Source organism: Rhincodon typus, chromosome 5 (genome assembly GCF_021869965.1).
Source record: "Rhincodon typus isolate 14 chromosome 5, sRhiTyp1.1, whole genome shotgun sequence".
Taxonomy (NCBI): domain Eukaryota; kingdom Metazoa; phylum Chordata; class Chondrichthyes; order Orectolobiformes; family Rhincodontidae; genus Rhincodon; species Rhincodon typus.
The window spans coordinates 87,250,752-87,269,603 of record NC_063336.1 but is presented as its reverse complement, the minus strand read 5'-3'; the positions used below and the strand labels follow the sequence as shown (position 1 = coordinate 87,269,603).

The 18,852-nt window shown below is 42.1% G+C and overlaps 1 protein-coding gene across 4 annotated transcripts in view; it reads right to left on the bottom strand.

Moving 5' to 3' along the window:
- Positions 1–18,852, bottom strand: part of extl3 (exostosin-like glycosyltransferase 3) — a 130,841-nt gene that overhangs the window by 6,199 nt on the left and 105,790 nt on the right. For all 4 annotated transcript variants that reach the window (XR_007262131.1, XM_048597304.1, XM_020526878.2 and 1 more), the window contains 3 exons: positions 2,052–4,740; positions 1,227–1,354; positions 921–1,065 (listed from right to left, as the gene is read on the bottom strand). Coding sequence is in view for 3 of the 4 variants with exons in the window: in XM_048597304.1 (XP_048453261.1) it covers positions 921–1,065; positions 1,227–1,354; positions 2,052–4,184 (2,406 nt within the window). In the remaining variant the exon portion in view is untranslated. The remainder of the gene's footprint in view (positions 1–920; positions 1,066–1,226; positions 1,355–2,051; positions 4,741–18,852) is intronic.

Here is an 18,852-nt window from a genome sequence, read left to right as displayed (position 1 = left end):
CTGTTGCAAATGACACTGAACATTGTGTAATTGCTGTTTTCTCTCTCTCTGCTCTATCTCAACCTCTTGTTTACCCCTCCCTTTCTCACCACTCTGCCTTCAGCATATATAATCAACCTTTTCCTAGTTACCATCAGTTCTGAAGAAGGGTCACTGGACCCAAAATGTTAACTCTGCTTTCTCTCTATACCTGTTGAATTTTTCCAGTAATTTCTGTTTTTATTCCTGTGGAAGACTAGCAGTGGCTGTGAATCAATCTTCCACAAGTCATTTTCATGAGGATCAGGGAATAAAATGGATACACATTAAACCTCTACAGTCTTCCCTCCCCGAATTTCCTCCTATAACTAACCACTGGAACCACATCATTGCTTTATCTTTCCACATGCCAATTACAGGAGCAGTACTTCAAAATGTGGCTGTTTAGAAATCAGAACGGTTCAAAAACTGCATGTTTTTCCTCTTTGGGTACTGCTCAAAATTTACAGCATTTACATAATTTGCCTTGTCCATTTATATCCATTGTTTACATTCAGCAACTATCCTGGACTGCTCTTTTCATGATTCAGCTCATTCATGGAGTAATGGATTGGCCTTTTCACAGAACATGTGCAATTGAAACACAGATCAGGAATCTACTGGGTGTTTGCAAATGTTAGGTAACAGGTATTTCAAAATCAAGTAAAGTCCAAAATCTGACATGGCTCCATTCCCAGAGATGCCTGATTTGAGACTGCGTATTTGGAATAGATTTACAGAGTTACTAATTACAAAACACTCAGCACTTCAGTTAACAATCACATTTTCAGTCTGTTCCTTTTTAAAGGATCATAAGTGAATCCTCAGTTCCTAGCCACCACTTGCACACAATCATAAACAATTAAAATACAATTAACGATCTCAATATGACATGCACAAACCTTGTGAAAGAAGGCAGCGCCAGTCAGCACCATGGATAGTTCACAGGAATAATTGGAGTTGTAGAGCCAGGACTGGTGGGTCATATCCCAAGCATGGTACCTGCCAGGAAAACCCACAATCCGATCTCTGGCCTCCCGCCAAACCCTGTGGTGAAAGCATAAAAAAATCTCAGAGCCAACGTGGAAGTAGAGAAAGCCAATGCAAGCCACCTGTTTAGAACAGACCATGAACAAACCTATTCAGCTTTCTATTTGCTCTGCTCTGTATGCTCTGCTCCAGCAGATTATAAACTGTCACATACTCACCGAAAGCCAAACATAATTTCATCATGGCGAAGGTGGGCATCATCATCAATTGAAAGAATTGCCTCCGTTTCAATAGTATCCCAGGGTAAGAAACGATTATTTAAACTATTCTTTTCTGTACGAACAACCTAAAGGGTAAATAATAATTTCAATGGCATATTTAGACCTAGGAATCAGACCCAATTGAATGATTAGCATCAGAACAACTCACCAGATCAAACAATTTAAACATAAGGATCTAAGCCAGCACGTTTAATTAACCAACAGATTGACATACAATAAGGTCTCACTCTACATATTCTTGGACTATTAGAATGAACACTTCTGTTATTGTCTTGAAATTCCCCGTTTTTGGACTCCAGCTAATTTATCAAAAAGGTGCACCTTGCCTCTCTAAGGTACTCCTAGTATCCCAAGAAATGCACAAAGTTCAGACCTGCTCTTACCAAAACACTGCAGCTTTCATACTGCTGGGCTACCAAAATCTGTCTCAGGCAAAGACAGCTGATGATTTAACTGGAGGGCCACCAATGGGAAAACGTGCAGTCAAGTACGATTAAATCAATCCTGGAACGTGGTCAATTGTTGAAACTCTGTACTAATTCATGCTGTAGATCACAAATTCAGCGGAGGCATAAAAGTAACAAAAAACATTCAAGAAATCTTCAAGGAACCTTGGATGTCAGTAGATATTTACCTCCACAAATGCAAAAGGATTCTTCTTGGACCTGGGAGGCTTGGTCCTTTGTCATATTTTAACATTCTACATAGAAAAGTATTAAACTGAAACACCGCTGTAAACTAGAGTAAAGAAAACACCCTTACCACAATGGGCACTCCAATGTCAGGCCATATAAGGTCCTCAGATGGTGGCTTGGGAGAATTCCACACTACAACAACTTTATTCAAGTAAGGGAGGCCATTCAGTCTCTCCAAAGAGTTCATCAGGACTTCTTCGCGCTCGTAGGTTAACATTACAACTGTAAACTGTTCCCGAGGAACATTGCCGCCCAGTGCAGCTTGGAACTCTTTCCCAGAGCCTCCAGCTCCTGCACCTATAGGCCGAAATCCGGTCCCGGACCCAAGGAACTTGGCTTCAGAGGGTAACGTGGGGTCCACTGGGGTATGTGGAAAAAGATGGAATGGTCCCGGGGCAGTGTTCCAGGCTCTGTAAGTGTCTCGAATGGTCACTGTGAAGTTCCGCAGGTATTTTGGTGAGGCATATGGTGGCTCAGTCTCAACGGGTCCCAGGTCTAGGTCTCCAGTGTCCGCCATGTTGGGATCAGTGCCCGCAGTCTTTCCTGTCTTGTGAGGGATCTCCTTGGAGGGCTCTTCTGGGATGGGAGCAGCAGGAATTTGTATTCTGGTTCGCATGGTGGACAGGATGGCGCTCAGCACGTTATCCGAGGAGGAAAAGTAAGTCTCCCATAGGAAACGACCTTGATGTCTCATGTTCAGGAGGTCGCTGTCAGAGATGCTCCTCAGGAGGAAGTGAACTTCCGTTATGCGAGGCTTTGGCACCACTAGAGCTGCCTCACTCCAATGTATCGTGTCATGATACGGCAACTGCACATGTTCCCCAAGGATTACTGGGATGGCTCCAACTTCCAAGGCTTCAAAAAGCCTCATGGAACAGCCAGTGGAAGCAATGAGATGGCTATTGCCTGGTGTTATAATTAATACAAAAGTGGAAAGTTTCAGCAATTCTAACCTGTCATCCCTCTCTCCACAAAGTGCCCACTCCGTAGGCAAGGCAGGCTGAGGTTGGTTTTTGCAGGTGAACTCTACAAGAACCAAGTCTAACTTACTGTCCTGGACAGCCTTCAAGGTAGCAATGATCCTATCATCGTAATCGGCTGGAGCATTTCCCTCAATCTCCTCCTCAAAGGAACGGGCTTCCTGCAAGCTGGACATGAGTGACTCGATCTTTTCGCCCTGAAAACTGAAGAGATACTTTCTTTTGACTGGAACCTGGGGAGGTATCTCCAAGAAGTTAGGTTCGGACATGGCATGGATGAGTGGCGAGGGGATAAGATCAAAGCCAGGACGATACTGCATATCATAGAATGTAGACTGGGCAACCATAGCCCTGCCTGTGCTGACATTGTAGAGCATGTTCTGTGTCTGGGATCTCCTAGACAGGTTGATGAGAAGATGATTGTGCCCATCTGACCGCCAATAAGGGAGGGAGTGCAACTGCTTTTCAAGGTCAGTAGATTTCAGTACTGTAGGGCCCTGCAGCTCCCCAATCAAGACCACATAGACACAAGCAACATGAGGATTGTTTGTAATGTAGGTGTTAGTTCGAGCAGTTGCCAGAAATGCCTGTTTGATTAATGGATCAATTAAAGCACTGAATTGGTACTGATCCAGTGGGTAGATGTAAACAGGAAATCCTGATGTAAGCGGACACCGGGAGTAATCAAAGCAAGAGTGCAAGCGGCAACTGTTGGGGGACTTTGGCAATGGGAAGTTAGTCTCGTCTTTCTCTGGCAACAAGCGGATTGGCAGCGAGAGCTTTGGCTGGTTCTGTGCCACCAGTTCCTTGTACGAGTGCTCAGTTTGGCTGATGACATTTTTGAGCTGCAGCAGGTCCTGCTTGGCATTCTCAATGCTCTTCTTGCAGGACTCAATCTTCAGGTTGAGTTTGGCAATTTCGCTGTTGAGCTCCTGCCGCTTCGCCTCAAGCTGCAGCAGTTCCTCGCTGACTGATTCCCGAATGCGACACAGATCTTGCACGTGCTTGACCTCACACAGGGCATTGCCTGAGCGTGGCTCAAAAATGCGAGGGCCGGAGTCATCGAGGTTGTCGATGGTGGTCAGGTAGTAATGGGCAATCAGCGGGAAGAACACCAGTATGATGAAGAGGGTGAAACTGAGCCAGGTCAACCGGATGCGATTGGACCATCGTAGCATGCACGGCTGCCCTACATTCCCAACAACTCCGTTCCGGAGCATGATATAAACTGGCTAGAGTTGGGGGAAACAAGTTTTTTTTAACTAAAAAAGAAGTGGGAGAGGGGGAAAAACCCTCTCACAATCAATCACGTTTGATCAGAAGCCATGACGAGGAAATTTAATCTCATTCACTGCCCCAAGGCTCACTGTGTATTTTGCTTTATATGTTTTCCATAAGCTATTTACAACTCAACACCAATAGAATGGAAATTTCATTTTCTCGCTCTTTCCTTCCACAAAGAGTGTTTCTGTCTCTCTCTCCTCTTGAGGTTGCTGAACAAACAGAATCATTCAGCATTTGCCTTCAGCTCACTGTACCCACTGGAAGTACCACTGCCATGATGATGAAAGTTCTCAACCAACCACAGCAAATGCCTGTTAAACTGGTAATCTTCGACAGTGGCCATCAGCATCCTGAACTGGCAGTCGCCAATATGCCTTCCACCTTCATAAAGATATTTATGAACCACAATGAGCAGGTGGTGGCAGGTAATCTGGTCTTTTCCCTCCCTCTCTCTTCTCACATGACTTCAACATCCAAAAGCAACATCACCACCTGCAATGCAAGAGGTTTAGGTTAACAGTTTCATATAAAATCACTGAGAACAGCAGCATCTCACTTGTTTTAAATTACCAGGGCTGTGAGCTTCTGAACTGTAGTCCTCATCCACCTGTACTCTTAAATTCCTCAATGACTTGGCCACTTCCCACCTCTACACCTTTTCCAGCCCCATCCTTTACACTGTCAGTCAGTCCCAAATTTCCTTCCCCCATCACTGCCATCCCAGGCTTTCAGTTGCCAAAAGCCCAAATTCCCTTCCTAAACCACCCGATCGCCCTTCACCTTTCTTATCTCCTTTAATGTGCTCCCTAAAACCTCTTTGACTATACCTCTGTTCATCTGTTTTAACGTCTCATGTAAATTTTGACACAGATACTTGATATAGGCTGTTATACTCTGTTCAACACCCTGTATAGGTTCATATTGTTGTTAATAATCTAAAATTAAAGCAGCATAGAATTAATTAAATAGAAGTCACAGAGGTTCAGTTGATGCTTAGTATTGGGGTGTCTAGGTATAATCGATCTTGAATGTGCATGGTAAACTAGGCGAGACTTTTAAGTGAAGTCAATTCATCCAACATCAATCCCAGTGAAGTTTTCAGGTTGTCATAGTTTTGCTGGAGAATCAGCAATTTGAAATAAAATAAATCATGCAGACCTGCATTTCCTCTACTTAATACCTTTACCCAACTCTTCTTTTAAAATTGGTCATACTTTTGGACACAATCACCCGTTCCAAATTACTTTAAATTCATTCACGGGATGAGGACGTTGCTCGCTAGACAGCATTTATTGTCCATCCCTAATTGGCCAGAGAGCAGTTAAGAGTCAACTACAATGCTGTGGGTCTGGAGGCACATGGAGGCCAAACCAGGTAAGGATGGCAGTTTCCTTTTCTAAAGGACATTAGTGAACCAGGTGGGTTTTTCCGACAATCCCCGACAGTGGATTCATGGTCATCATTAAATTCTTAATTCCAGGTATTTATTGAACTCAAATTCCACAATCTGCCCTGGCAGGATTCGAACCCGGGTCCCCAGAACATGATCTGGGTCTCTGGATTAACAGTCCAGCGATAATAGCACTAGGCCATCGCCTCCTCTTCAAATGTATTATTTATTTGCAACTAAACAAACTTGCCTAACTTTTTCCTCTATTAAAAAGTGTATTCACCCAACATTCATCTATTGATAAGGTGCTGCATATGAGGTAACTTAACCAGGAGCCCATGATATAGGGGACAATATATTAGCATAAGTTGAGGATTGGCTAACTAACAGAAAACAGTTGGGATAAAGGGGGCATTGTCAGGAGGACAACCTGTAACTAGTGCAGTGTCACAGGGATCAGTGCTGGGGCCACAATTATTTACAATATATATTAATGAATTGGATGAGGAAAGTGAATATGCATCACCAAGTCTGTGGATAATACAAAAATAGTTGCAAAGTCAAACAGTGAGGATGACACAAAGAGTTTACAAAAGGGATAGAAGCAGGTGGAGTGGGGAAAATGGGGAAGTGGACAGATGGAATATAATGTGAGAAAATGGGAGGTTAAGCACTTTGGCAGGAAAAGAGGAGCTGAATATTTTCTAAATGGGGAAAGATTGCAGAAAGCTGCAACACAGAGATCTGGGAGTCCTCATACGTGAATCACAAAAAGCTAACGCACAAGTTCAGCAGGTAATAGCGAAGGCAAATGGACTGTGGGCCCTCATTTTAAAAAGGAATGGAGTGTAAAAATAGACAGATCTTGGTAAATCTATATAAAGCATTATTAAGACCACAGCTGGAATATTGTAAACAGTTTTGGATCCCTTATCTGGCAATGGAGGCAATCCAGAGAATGTTCATTAAGCTGATCCTGGGTATGGAGGGATTTTCTGAAGAAGAGAGGTTGAGTAGTTTGGCTTGATATTCCTTGGCATTTCAAAGACGCAAGGAGATCTTATTAAAATGTGTAAGATCCTTAGGGGCCTGGACAGGTGAGATGCAGAGAGAGGCTATTTCCCCTTGTGGGAGAGTCTAGGACCAGAGGGAATAATAACAGAGTGGCCCATTAGAGACAGAGATGAAGATGTTTTTTTTCCCCTGTCAGAGGGTAGTGTATCTGTGGAATTGATAACCGCAGAAGCCTGTCAATGCGGTATCATCAAGTACATTCATAGCTGAGATTTTTAATCAGTGAGGAATCAAGGGTTATGGGGATAAGGCAAAAAAGTGGAGTTGAGGATTATCACATCAGAAATGATCTCACTGAATGGCAGAGCAGGCTCAATGGGCCAATTGGTCTACTTCTGCTCCAACATTTAACAGAAATAACAGGGCAAATGACCATAAACCTGATCAAAGTTTTTTTAAGAAAGGACATTCTTAAAGGAGGTAGAGAGCACGAGCGCGAGACGAGAGATGGGATGGGGGGGAATAAAGAGATGGGACGGGGGGGTAGAAAAATAAAAATGGGACAGGGTGAGAGAAAAAAAAGTGATGGGGCGGCGAGGAGCAGAGAGGGCAGAGAGGGCAGAGAGAGAGAGTGAGAGAGCGAGCGAGCAGAAATTTGAGACCATAGGAGCTCTCAGCAAATGAAGGCACAGGAACTATTGGAGTAATTACAATCAGAGATGCATAAAACACTTTAATTAGAGCAGGGATAACAAGGTAGAGCTGGATGAACACAGCAGGTGAGGCAGCATCAGAGGAGCAGGAAAGCTGACGTTTTGGGCCTAGACCCTTCTTCAGAAATGGAGGAGGAGAAAGGGGTTCTCAAATAAATAGGGAGAGAGGGGGAGGCGGATAGAAGATGGATAAAAGGAGAAGATAGTTGGAGAGGAGACAGACAGGTCAAAGAGGCGGGGATGGAGCCAGTAAAGGTGAGACTGTAGGTGGGGAGTTAGGGAGGGGATAGGTCGGTCCAGGGAGGATGGACAGGTCAAGGAGGCGGGATGAGGCTGGTAGGTAGGAGATGGGGGTGGGGTTTGAGGTGGGAGGAGTGGATAGGTGGGAGGAAGGACAGGTTAGGGAGGCGGGGACAAGCTGGGCTGGTGTTGGGATGCGGTAGGGGGAGAGGAGATTTTGAAGCTTGTGAAGTCCACATTGATTCCATTGGGCTGCAGGGTTCCCAAGCGAAATATGAGGTGCTGTTCCTGCAACCTTCGGATGGCATCGTTGTGGCACTGGAGGAGGCCCAGGATGGACATGTCGTCCAAGGTGTGGGAGGGGGAGTTGAAAGACTAGAGCAGGTTTGATTTAATGGAAGGTTACAGGGTTTGAAATGGTTCAGGGATATGCAGGTTGCTGGTTCAGTGAGAATAGGATTGATGAAGCAGGAGGTAGGTCTCACAAACAGGATGAGCTCAGAAGGGACATGAGGTGGGTTATAGAGAAACTGGAGAAAGATGTAGGTGGGTTCAGGGTAAGTGGGCAGGAAGAACCTTCACGGAATCACACAAATCAGAATCCCTACAGTGTGAAAGCCGGCCATTCATCCGATTAAGCCCCACCAATTCTGAACAGCATCTGACCTAGACCCACCACACCTCCCCCACAAACCCTGCATTTCCCATGATTCATCCACCTAGCCTGCACATCCCTGGACACTATGGGCAATTTAGAATGGCCAATCCACCTAACCTGCACATCTCTGGACCATGGGAGTAAACCGGAACATCTGGGAGGAAACCCACATAGACGTGGGAAGAATGTGCAAACTCTACGCAAACATTCGCCCGAGGGGGGAATTGAACCCGGGTCCCCGGCACTGTGAGGCAGCAGTGCTAACTACTGCTGATGCATGTGGCTAAGTGGAAGGGAGGGAAGAATCAGAGAAGGCTGATCAGGCAACCTCAGTGTTTGACTCTTTACATTTGTTGGAAAGGAGGGTGGAGATCACAGTGGTTTAAGCAGATTGCTTACAGTACAAAAAAGCCAGAAGCAGCTATCTTTGCATTTAGTTATGATCCTGGAACAGTGAGTAGTTTTGGCAGACAAGAGTGCTTTATGTGGTCCAGTTAAATCTGACATGGAATGACTAAACTACTTGTTTCCAACATCCATTCCTGTCTGTATTTCCTGGACTTAAAGGAGTTTAGGATGAGAGAAGTATCAGGGCAGCAGCCAGATCAGAGAATGGTTTTAATGAGGATCAAGCAAAAGCTAGAAAAGCAGGAATGGTTCAGCAAATCAGAAGCTGCAGAAATATTGCAGCTGAATGGAGGACAAAGGCCAAAGAGTGGGTTTTGTAAGTCATTTGGGAGCTTGTTTTTGGGGTAGACACAGCAGTAAGTAGAATTAAGAGGGGGAGGTGAAATGTAGGTGAAGAGCAATAAGGAAAATGACAGTTTGAAGTAGAGAACAGAAACAGGGCTTATTTTTCTACTTCAGAATGATCTTGGAATCATGAGTATACAAGATTTGCATTTCTCTAGACTCATGCAAGTTCTGGTCATACTGAATCCAATTCCATGCATACTTCTTTAGGTCCTTTTCACAAGGGAATATTCTTTATGCTGCAGTCCTGAATTTATTTTAATTAAAAACAGAGTAAGACTGCAGCATTAATCAATGATAATGGGAAGTGATAACTAATAGCTGATTTCCAATGTATGATACAATGTTTTCACTTTTTGCTCCAAGTCCAAATTTTACACTGGTTAGACAGACAGAGGGAATGTGACAGGGACAGACAGAGAGAGACAAGGAGAAAGAAAATTGAGGTTCAGGGGTTTGTTAAGAATCAAAATACATTGATGAGAAACTGGAGTCACGTATGGGCCCAAATTGGGTAAGGGTAGCAAGTTTCTTTCCATGAGAGTCATCAATTAATCAAAATGAATTCATATCATCCAACTGGTAGGATTTGGTGTTAGGTTCTCTAACTTTCAAGTCTGACTACATAATCAATGTACAAAACCATATTGATTTAAAAAATAAACATAGGACTAGAAAAATACAAAATAAATCCAGCCACTAAATTAGGTAATTTCACTTCTTAAAACACGGACACCAAATCAGAGAGGACAGGGAGGCTGCAATCACTCACTTTCTTCCTTTGACCTATAACCTTACCAAAAATGTTGCCTAAAGTGATCAGTAGTCACAGTCCTATTCTAAGACAGAGAAAAGACACTTTGCTGCTTTCTCTCATCATCCTTTACCCATTGCCCAAAGCCTTCAAAACACAATTTCCATCCATCAAGAACCCAGAAGATGTAACTTCTTTCAGTTTTATCAAGGAAGAGGAGGTTTGATGCTTGATTACACCCTGTCTGATGCTTGGCAGCTGCAACATACGCTAAAAATCTGTCACCTTTGGAAGTTAGTACAGCACATACAGCAGCAGTCCCACAGTAAAGTGAGACAGCAACCTTTCTCAGGCGGATTGAAAAGATCTCATGACACTAATTTGAACAGGAGTAAGGAGGTGGTGATTTAGCCAATATTTACCTCCAAGCCAACTTCTTTAAAAAAAAAATCACCATCACCTTTTAGTCTGTGAGAACTTAACATCTTTCCTACAGTACCATTGATGTATTTCAAAAGCATTTCATTGATTGTGAGCTATCCTGACATTGCAAAACAAGATCTCTCTTTAACTTTGGGGATTAGTGAGTGCATTTTCTGTACAACAAACATACTTATTGTGCTTTCTTGTTCTACAGCTGCCCATGCAAATACAGTTGGAAAACCTGATGACACCAATAATTCTTCAACAATCTTTATTTCGATATGTTAATATGGATTGGCCACAATATGGACCCTTTATGCTCCATACACCTCAGTTGAATGCCAAGTCTTGGATTATTAAACATATATTAGAGCTAACTCTGATCATATAGTTAGGCAGCTGGTTTTGACTGGCATGAGTGCAGACATGATGGGCTGAAGGGCCTTTCCTGTGCTGTAAATTTCTATGACTTTATATCACTTGTATGCAAGTTAGCACCAATCCAGCCTGAATCAACCTCCTGTTACTCCAATATAGAAAACAGAAAGGTGGGTAACTCAAAAGGTTAAAACCACGGAGTAGATTTGTGGTTTGGATCGAGTCTGGCAAAGCTCTGTAAGGGCCCTAAGTGAACCAACACAGTGTTAAGCAAGTCCCACAACACAAAACTAGCATTAGGCAACAAACTGGCAATTGCACTCTAAGACCAAGTGAAGTGGCAGATCTGAAAAATTTAAAGGAACCGTGAAAACTCTTTCAGCAGAGGCTGTGGGTGAAATAAGACCAGTTGCAGATTTTGTTTTCTGATCAACTGGATGTCCAACATATACAAGACTATCATGGATAAGAGAGGCCAATCAGCCCATCATAGCTCACGTATGCAAAATGGCCCTGAAGTTTCAACACTGCACCAATCAATTAGTTCTTGATTCATTCCAGTGACTACACACCCATGACTCAATTCAGGGAATTCATTGTATGGTATGATCACTCTCAATGGATAAAAAAAAATTCCATAACTCATTCATTGACATACATTGCTTCCTGGTTGAGCAACACTCAAAGTCCTTATGCTCGTCTTCCAATGCCTCACCTGCTTCATCCATACCTACTGTAATGCAGGAATCCTAGCAGCTGATTTTTGTATAATAAGATCCTAGAAATAACATTACGGTAATGAGCAGATGATTTTTATTTAAAGCCAAAATGAATATTGGCCTGGATCCCAGGAAATTACCCCATCTCTTTGAAGTGTCAAGGTATTCTTTACAACTGAGACAGCAGATAGAGAGTGTGTTTAAAAAAAAGTCACATGTGAAAGACACTACCTCCAACACCACTAAATACTGCATTGAGGGTATCCATCTGGATCGTCATGCTCAAGTCTATAAAGTAGAATTTGAACCCATAACACTTAGACTCAGGAAACTGTGTGACCTAAGGTTGACACCACCCAGCTAAGATTCAGAGTACAACCCAGGGAACTTTAATAACAAAAGGTTAACATAATACACACAGTGACATGAACTGCATCTATACACACATATCTATTAATGTTACACAATAGTATCCTGACCCAGGACAATGGGTTTCTATCACAGAAACATACACAGGGGCCCGAACTCCTCCCTGGGTACTGACAATGGTCACTGTTGCCTTTATTAGGTCTGGCAATATCAATTTAAATGGTTCTGAAAGGTTCTGCTCCCCAGCTGCTCCAATTCTACAATGGCCACTTGCCAGCTTCCCGATATTTCATCCTTTCAACATTCCTCAGCACCCAACAATTGCATTTGGAAGTGTCACTACATTGGTAACGGGAAGAAGCCGTTCAGCCCCTGACTTTGACTTTGCTGTTCAGTTAGATCTTGGCTGATCTGTATTACAACTCCAGCTAAGTCTTTAAAGTTTCAATTGAATTGGAACATTCACAGCTTTCAGGAGAAAGCTCCAGATTTTTAGTCCCTTTGCATGACAAGCCCTTTCTGACATTATACTTAAATGATCTAGCTCTAATTTGAAGATTGTTCTGGATATTGCTCCACCTGCAAAGGAGATAAATCCTCTTCATCTACTCTATCCAATAACATTTCAAACATTTCTCATTTTTCTCACCCATCAACCTTACAAACCCAAGGAAATACAAGCCATGTGTAAACTGTTATCATGCTATTTTGAGGACTCAAACCTGTTTGAAAGGCAGAACAGGTGAGGGGGCTGGATGGCCTCAACCTCCTACGTTCTGGTCCAATCATCTAATTCTTATAAATTCTGCTAATGCCAGAACTGACTAATAAGTTCTGTCTTAGCCACAATGTGATTTCCAACTAACCTGCAGTTCATTAGCTTCCAAATCTTCAGATGTCAAGATCAGAACCTTTTCACCCCTCTTCTGTTCTTAAAACCTACCTCCGAACAGGTTTTTGGTTATCTGTCCTTATATCGCCCTATGTGGTTCAGTGCCAATTTTTTGTTTGATAATGCTCCTATGAATTGCCTGACAACTATCAAGTTAAAGGTGCTTAAAAAGTACAAATCATTTCTGTTTGGCAGGAGATCAGACAACATCAATTGTGATTTCATACATTACCGCTTATCTGTCTGCCAGTCACAAGCTCCAACTCCAGTCCCTTCTTAGCTTCTTAACACAGGTGAAGCTGACCTATGTGTAAACTTTGTGCCTGCTAGAGACTGAGCTGAGTTTTTAAACCTGGCTCAATACCAAGGCTGCTTATTTCTATTACTATTTTAGCCCTACTGCCAAGAGACCACAGAACCTGGGATTACTCTCCTTAAAAGTGCGGAAGGGCAAAGGGAGACTTAATAAGATTCAAAAGTTTACAAGAACAGAAACTATTTCTAGAGGACTCAGTAAAGTTCTGTAAGTTTTAAGACAGTTATGGAAAAGGATAAGACTGGTCCCTGGGTGAAAGTGCTAAATTGGGGGAAGGTAAATTGAAACAGTATTAAGCAGGAACCGGAGAAATTAGATTGGGTGTGGTTGAGGATAAATCCACATCTGACATGTGGCAGCCTTTTAAAGGCCAATTGATCAGAGTTCAGGACCAGCATGTTCCTTGGAGAATGAAAGGCAAGAATGGCATGGTTCAGGAACCTTGAATGACAAGAGATATTGAAAGTTTAGTCACAAAGAAAAAGGAAGCATATGTAAGAGTGTTTACATGGACTTTAGTGAAGTATTTGACAGAGTGTCTCGTGGAAGGTTGGTCCAGAAGATTAAGTCACATGGGGTCAATGCAAATTGAATACAAGATTGGCTTGATATGGAATACCTAGGGTGTTTTTCTGACTGGAGGCCTGTGACCAGTGGTGTTCCACAACGATCAGTACTGGGACGACTGTTGTTTGCAATATACCTAAATGATTTAGATGATAATGTAAATGATCTGATTTGTAAGTTTGCAGATGACATGAAAATTGGTGGAGTTGTGGATAATGAGGAAGGTTGCCAAAGGATACAGCAGGATATAGATCAGTCGAAAGTTGGGTGGAGAAATGGCAGATGGAGTTTAATCCAGTCAAGTGTGAGGTGATGCATTTTCGTAGGTCAAATGCAAAAGGAAACTGTACAGTAAGTGGCAGGATCCTGAGGGGCATTGATAAACAGAGGAATTTGGGGTGCATATCCATAGCTCCCTGAAAGGGGCAACACAAAAGTGATTAAGGTGGTAAAGAAGGCAAACGGCATGCTTACTTTCATTGGTCAGGGCAGAGTATAAAAGTTGGCAAGTCATGTTATTGGTCTATAAAACTTTTGTTAGGGTACAGGTAGAGTGTTGTGTGCAGTTCTGATTCCCACAATGGGAAGGATGTGGCCACTTTGCAGAAAGTGCAAAACAAAAAGAGGTTTACCAGGATATTGCCTGGATTGGAGTGTACTAGCTATAAGGAGAGATTGGACAAACATGGATGGTCTTCACTACAGCTTTGGAGACTGAGGGGCAACCTGATAGATGTATATAAAATAATGACAGGCATGGCTAGGGTGGATAGTCGCAGAGTCTTTTTCCCCAAGGTGGAAATGTCAGATACTAGGTGGCATAGGTTTAAGGTGACACAGCAAAAATTTAAAGGAGATGTGCAAACCAAGGTGTTTTTTATACAGAGGGTGGTAGATGCCTGGAATGTGCTGCCAGGGGAGGTGGTAGAAGCAGATATGATAACAATGTTTAAGAGGCATTTAGACAGACATGAACAGGCAGGGAATAGAGGGATATCGACCACGTGCAGGCAGATGAGATTAGTTTAGAACGGCATCGTGGTCAGCCCAGCCCATGAACAGCCAAAGTGCTGCACTGTTGTATGTTCTATGTTAAACACGGGACATAGAATGATCCTGCCTCAGGATCAGGAATTTTTTTTTTTTTTTAAAAATACCAAGGTACATTGACCCGAAACACACTGCTAGAAGGGTGGTGTAAGCAAATTCAAAAATAGCTTTGGAAGGTAAAGGAAGAATTTGCATGCCATGGTATATTAGCAGAGAGGCAGGACTAATTGGATAGCTCTTTTAAAGGGGTTGGCAAAGACATGATTGGCCGAATGGCCTCATTCTGTGCTGAATCATTCCATCATTCTAAAGGAGCTTCATCGTCTCCAATGTCGAATTCTTGAATCACTTTCCACTCAACATCTCATCTTAGACCACACCCACCCCTGCCGTTTGTCCTCTTAACAACCTCCACCAGCCTCCCATTCCCAGCAGATTGATTTAATTTATTTGAACTTGGCTTTAAGACCCCTACTATGGCCTTCTTGAACCTACCTCTACATCAGACAGCCTTGCTCACACCTCTTCTCCCCCAGTTTTGTTTGTTCCCTCCCAACCCCCCTCTCTAGTCCTGTTTGTAAATTGTCTCACTCTGTTGCACAATATCAAAAGTGCTGCAGAAATGAAGGTTGCATCCAACTATGTTTGAGAATTAGGAAGATGGGTAAAGAGATCGAGAGAGACAGATACAGATACAAACAATACTTGGAGAACAAGACAAAAGTTTGCACAGACACGCTCATTATGAGAGTAGGGAACCCACAGCAAATTCCTCCTGGACATTGAAACAAGTGGCAGAGATTAGCTAACAGCATGGAATGACAGACAAACCATCTCCCTGCATACCGCAATGTTACTTTAGTCAATGGTGCCAGTGATGGGAAAACCCAGCCCAGGACGAATTTGGTTATTTTAACAGTCCAAGGCTAAGTCAGTGTTACTGATACATAAGCCGCATTTCCACATACTCACTAAGTGCAACTGGAGATTACACAGGACTTGAATATGTTGGAAAGGTAAACAATAAAGATAGATTAGAATCTTTAGTGTGCGTTTCACAACCTCAGGATGTTCCAAGCTTTACAGCTAAGTAATTATGTTTGAGGTGCAGACATTGTTGTAATGTAGAAAACATGATGTTCAATTTGAGCACAGCAAGATTCCACAAATAGCAATGTAAAAACGTTCATATAATTTGCTTTTAGTGATATTGGTTAATGTTACTCTTTCTGACTTCCCCCTTAAACCCCTCCACCTTCCTTGAAGTGGCTCATCAATCCAATTTTTGATCAAACCTACGAATTGTCCTTTCCTGTCTCTTGGCCCATTTTCTCAGGAGTTTTTACTAACGCTGAAAGTGTTTTATGAACTTATGTTGTTGTTTACACTTACTGTCCTACACCGTTCTCTCAAGCTATGGACTGAAGACCCACTCAGCATAAAATATACACATCTATCACAAAATTAATCAGCAAGCACTTGTTTTACAGTATTCATAAATTCCATAGAATCTTATAAATCTACCCAAGATTACAGGTGGGGCCTTGGATTTACATTAGTCAAAGATGTTTTCAAAATTATGTATTTAATACGTTTTTCCCAAAAGAATGCTTCTACTTGCAAAACTGACAGTAGCTAGGACCACAAATGTATGAGTCACTACTAGCTTCCAAAAGGCATTTCAGGAGAAACAGGAGTGGGTGAGGCAAATAGCATAGATGCAATTTAAGGAAAATTTAGATAAACACAAGCGAGACAGAAGTAGTAGTATATTCTGATGGAATGAGATGACTAGATGAGGCTCCTGTGGAATATAACTGCCTGTATTGATCTGTTGGGTCAAATGGTTTGTCTCTGTGCTGTAGGTTTGGTGAAAAGAACAGGAGGCCTCATGCCACAAGAATAGCAATTTAAAGTCACATATCCACACTTGTTCAATATGCAATAAATTGCTTTTACTGACCTGCCTCTTTTGTATTGCCATGGCTGAAATTCTTAAAATTATTCATCATAGGGACACACTGTTCTACGACAAGGTCAGCAGTACACATCTTGTTTAATATTTCTTATCACCCAAGTACAATACAATGTACAAACTGTCATCTTCTTTGGATATGGTGCCCAATTTTCTTTGCAAAATACCTATTATATGAGCAGAAAGAATTTAAATCCAGCTCTGTAAACTTGCCATCAAGTCTGCATTACAGCAGGAGAAAACCCAAATACGATTTCTTCCTTGCATAGCCTGTGCGGTATTCAAGGAGCTTCAAACTACAATGATCTGTATCTATTTATTTAATATTATATAATTTAATTAATTTAATCTGTATGTACAAACTCCAATGCTCCATCAAGATGACTGCATAGTCACTTCTCTAATAATCACCCAAGTCTGCAACTGCCTCAACCTATCTGTTGCAGAAACCCACACTTAAGCATTTATCACCTTGATATTTAACTAATCTAATACACCCCTGACAGGTTTCCCACATCACTCTTTTCATAAACTTGAACTCATCCAAACAATTTGCTGCCTGTATCCTAACTCTCACCAAGTTCCATTCACCCAACAACCCTTTATTACTGTAGGAGCAAATTACTGCAGATGTTGCAATCTGCACTGAAAACAGCAAATGCTAGAGATCACAGCAAGTCAAACAGAATCCCTGGACAGAGAGCAAACTAACATTTCAAGTCTATTGACTCTTCATCAGAGCTCACCTGTCCTACATTGGCTCCTGGCCCGGCAACACCTAGATTTAAAATTCCTATGTGTGCAAATTCCTCCCTAGTCTCACCCCTCCCTATCTCTGTAATTCCAATCTCCTCAAGCCCCAACAATTTCCAAAATCTCTGCACTCTTCCAATTTTTTTTTCTCTTGTACATTCCTAATTTACATCGTTCGACTGCTGGCAACTGTGCCTTTGATTGGAATGCCACCTTTAGAATAAATGGAAGGCTATGCTGATTGGGTGAACTGAAGTGAGAGGAGGCTCATTCAGAACATAAATACCAGCACAGACTGTGTCAAATGGCCTGTCTCAGTGTTTTAACAGTCTATATAATGTTAATGTTACAAATGCCATGTCTAAAATTGCTCATATACTATATACCAAAATATCATCTCCAGAAATAAATCTATTATGACTTTCTCACCATTTCCTTTCACAGCCTGTTTCATAGATTGGCATTTGCATACTGAAATATCGTTTCCACAGATCAGTTTTGAATTTCCCCAATTGAGTGCAGGCATTGTCCTGTGGTTCTGCTGTTCTGGACAAACTTACACAGTTGATATTATCAAAACACTCAGTCTCTAAATCCCAGAACAATAAGGTTCGTGGGTGGACTAGCACCTGCAAATTTCTGCCTTAGTCACACAGTATCCTTACATGGATCTATATTGCTGTTCCTTCATTGTACCTGGCACCAAATCCTGGAAATCCCTCCCTAATAGGATTATGGGTGTACTTAAGTGACATGGACTAGTGGTTGAAGAGGGTGGCCCACTTCTCAAGGACAATTAGGGCTAGAAAATAAATGCAGCCTTTGTCAGCCACACCTATTTTCCAAGACTGAAATTTTCAAAAAACAGTCTAACAACATTCAGTGCTTAACATGCCCCCCCTTTAATTTTGATTATGCCAGGGATTCAGAAGAAGTAATGGTGGGGGGAGCATGACAGGAGTGGGAGAACAATAGAAATGAAAAATAAACTTGCAAGATTTTACACACATATTTGCTTTAAATAAGTTAAATAGTAGCACCATAACGAAGGAGGAAATGTCTGTGATGATCATTACTTAAGAAGTGACTGATGAATCTGGTAACAAGGCTATTCAATCTCTCCTTTAAGAATACATGTCCAGAGTTTCTTTCTAAAAGTGTTATGAGCCACTAAGAAAGTTAATGTTTTTTCAAGATGCAACTTATGTTCTGAATTCACAGCATGTGGCCCAACAGCTGTTGTGAAGGCAAAGCACAGCAGCTGTTTATTTCTCACGCTCTCTACTCCAGAAGGAAATCCAGCTTTCTCTCTCCTGTTACAAAGACAGAAAGGACAAGGCAAGGGAGAAACTTGCACAACAGGAGTCACACAAAAAGAGCTATGAATTCACAACAATCAAAGCAAAAGTCTAGATGGTAACCAAACTCCCCAGTCACTCCACAGATGCTGCTATATTACTGAAATGATCCTCTCTGTTCATTAGCTCTTTGAGCTTGGTCACCTGGAGATAAAATCCCAAAACAAAACATCATGGATTCAATGATAACAAGGTGTAGAGCTGGATGAACACAGCAGGCCAAGCAGCAGAGGAGCAGGAAAGCTGATGTTTCGGGCCTAGACCCTTCTTCAGAAAATGAAG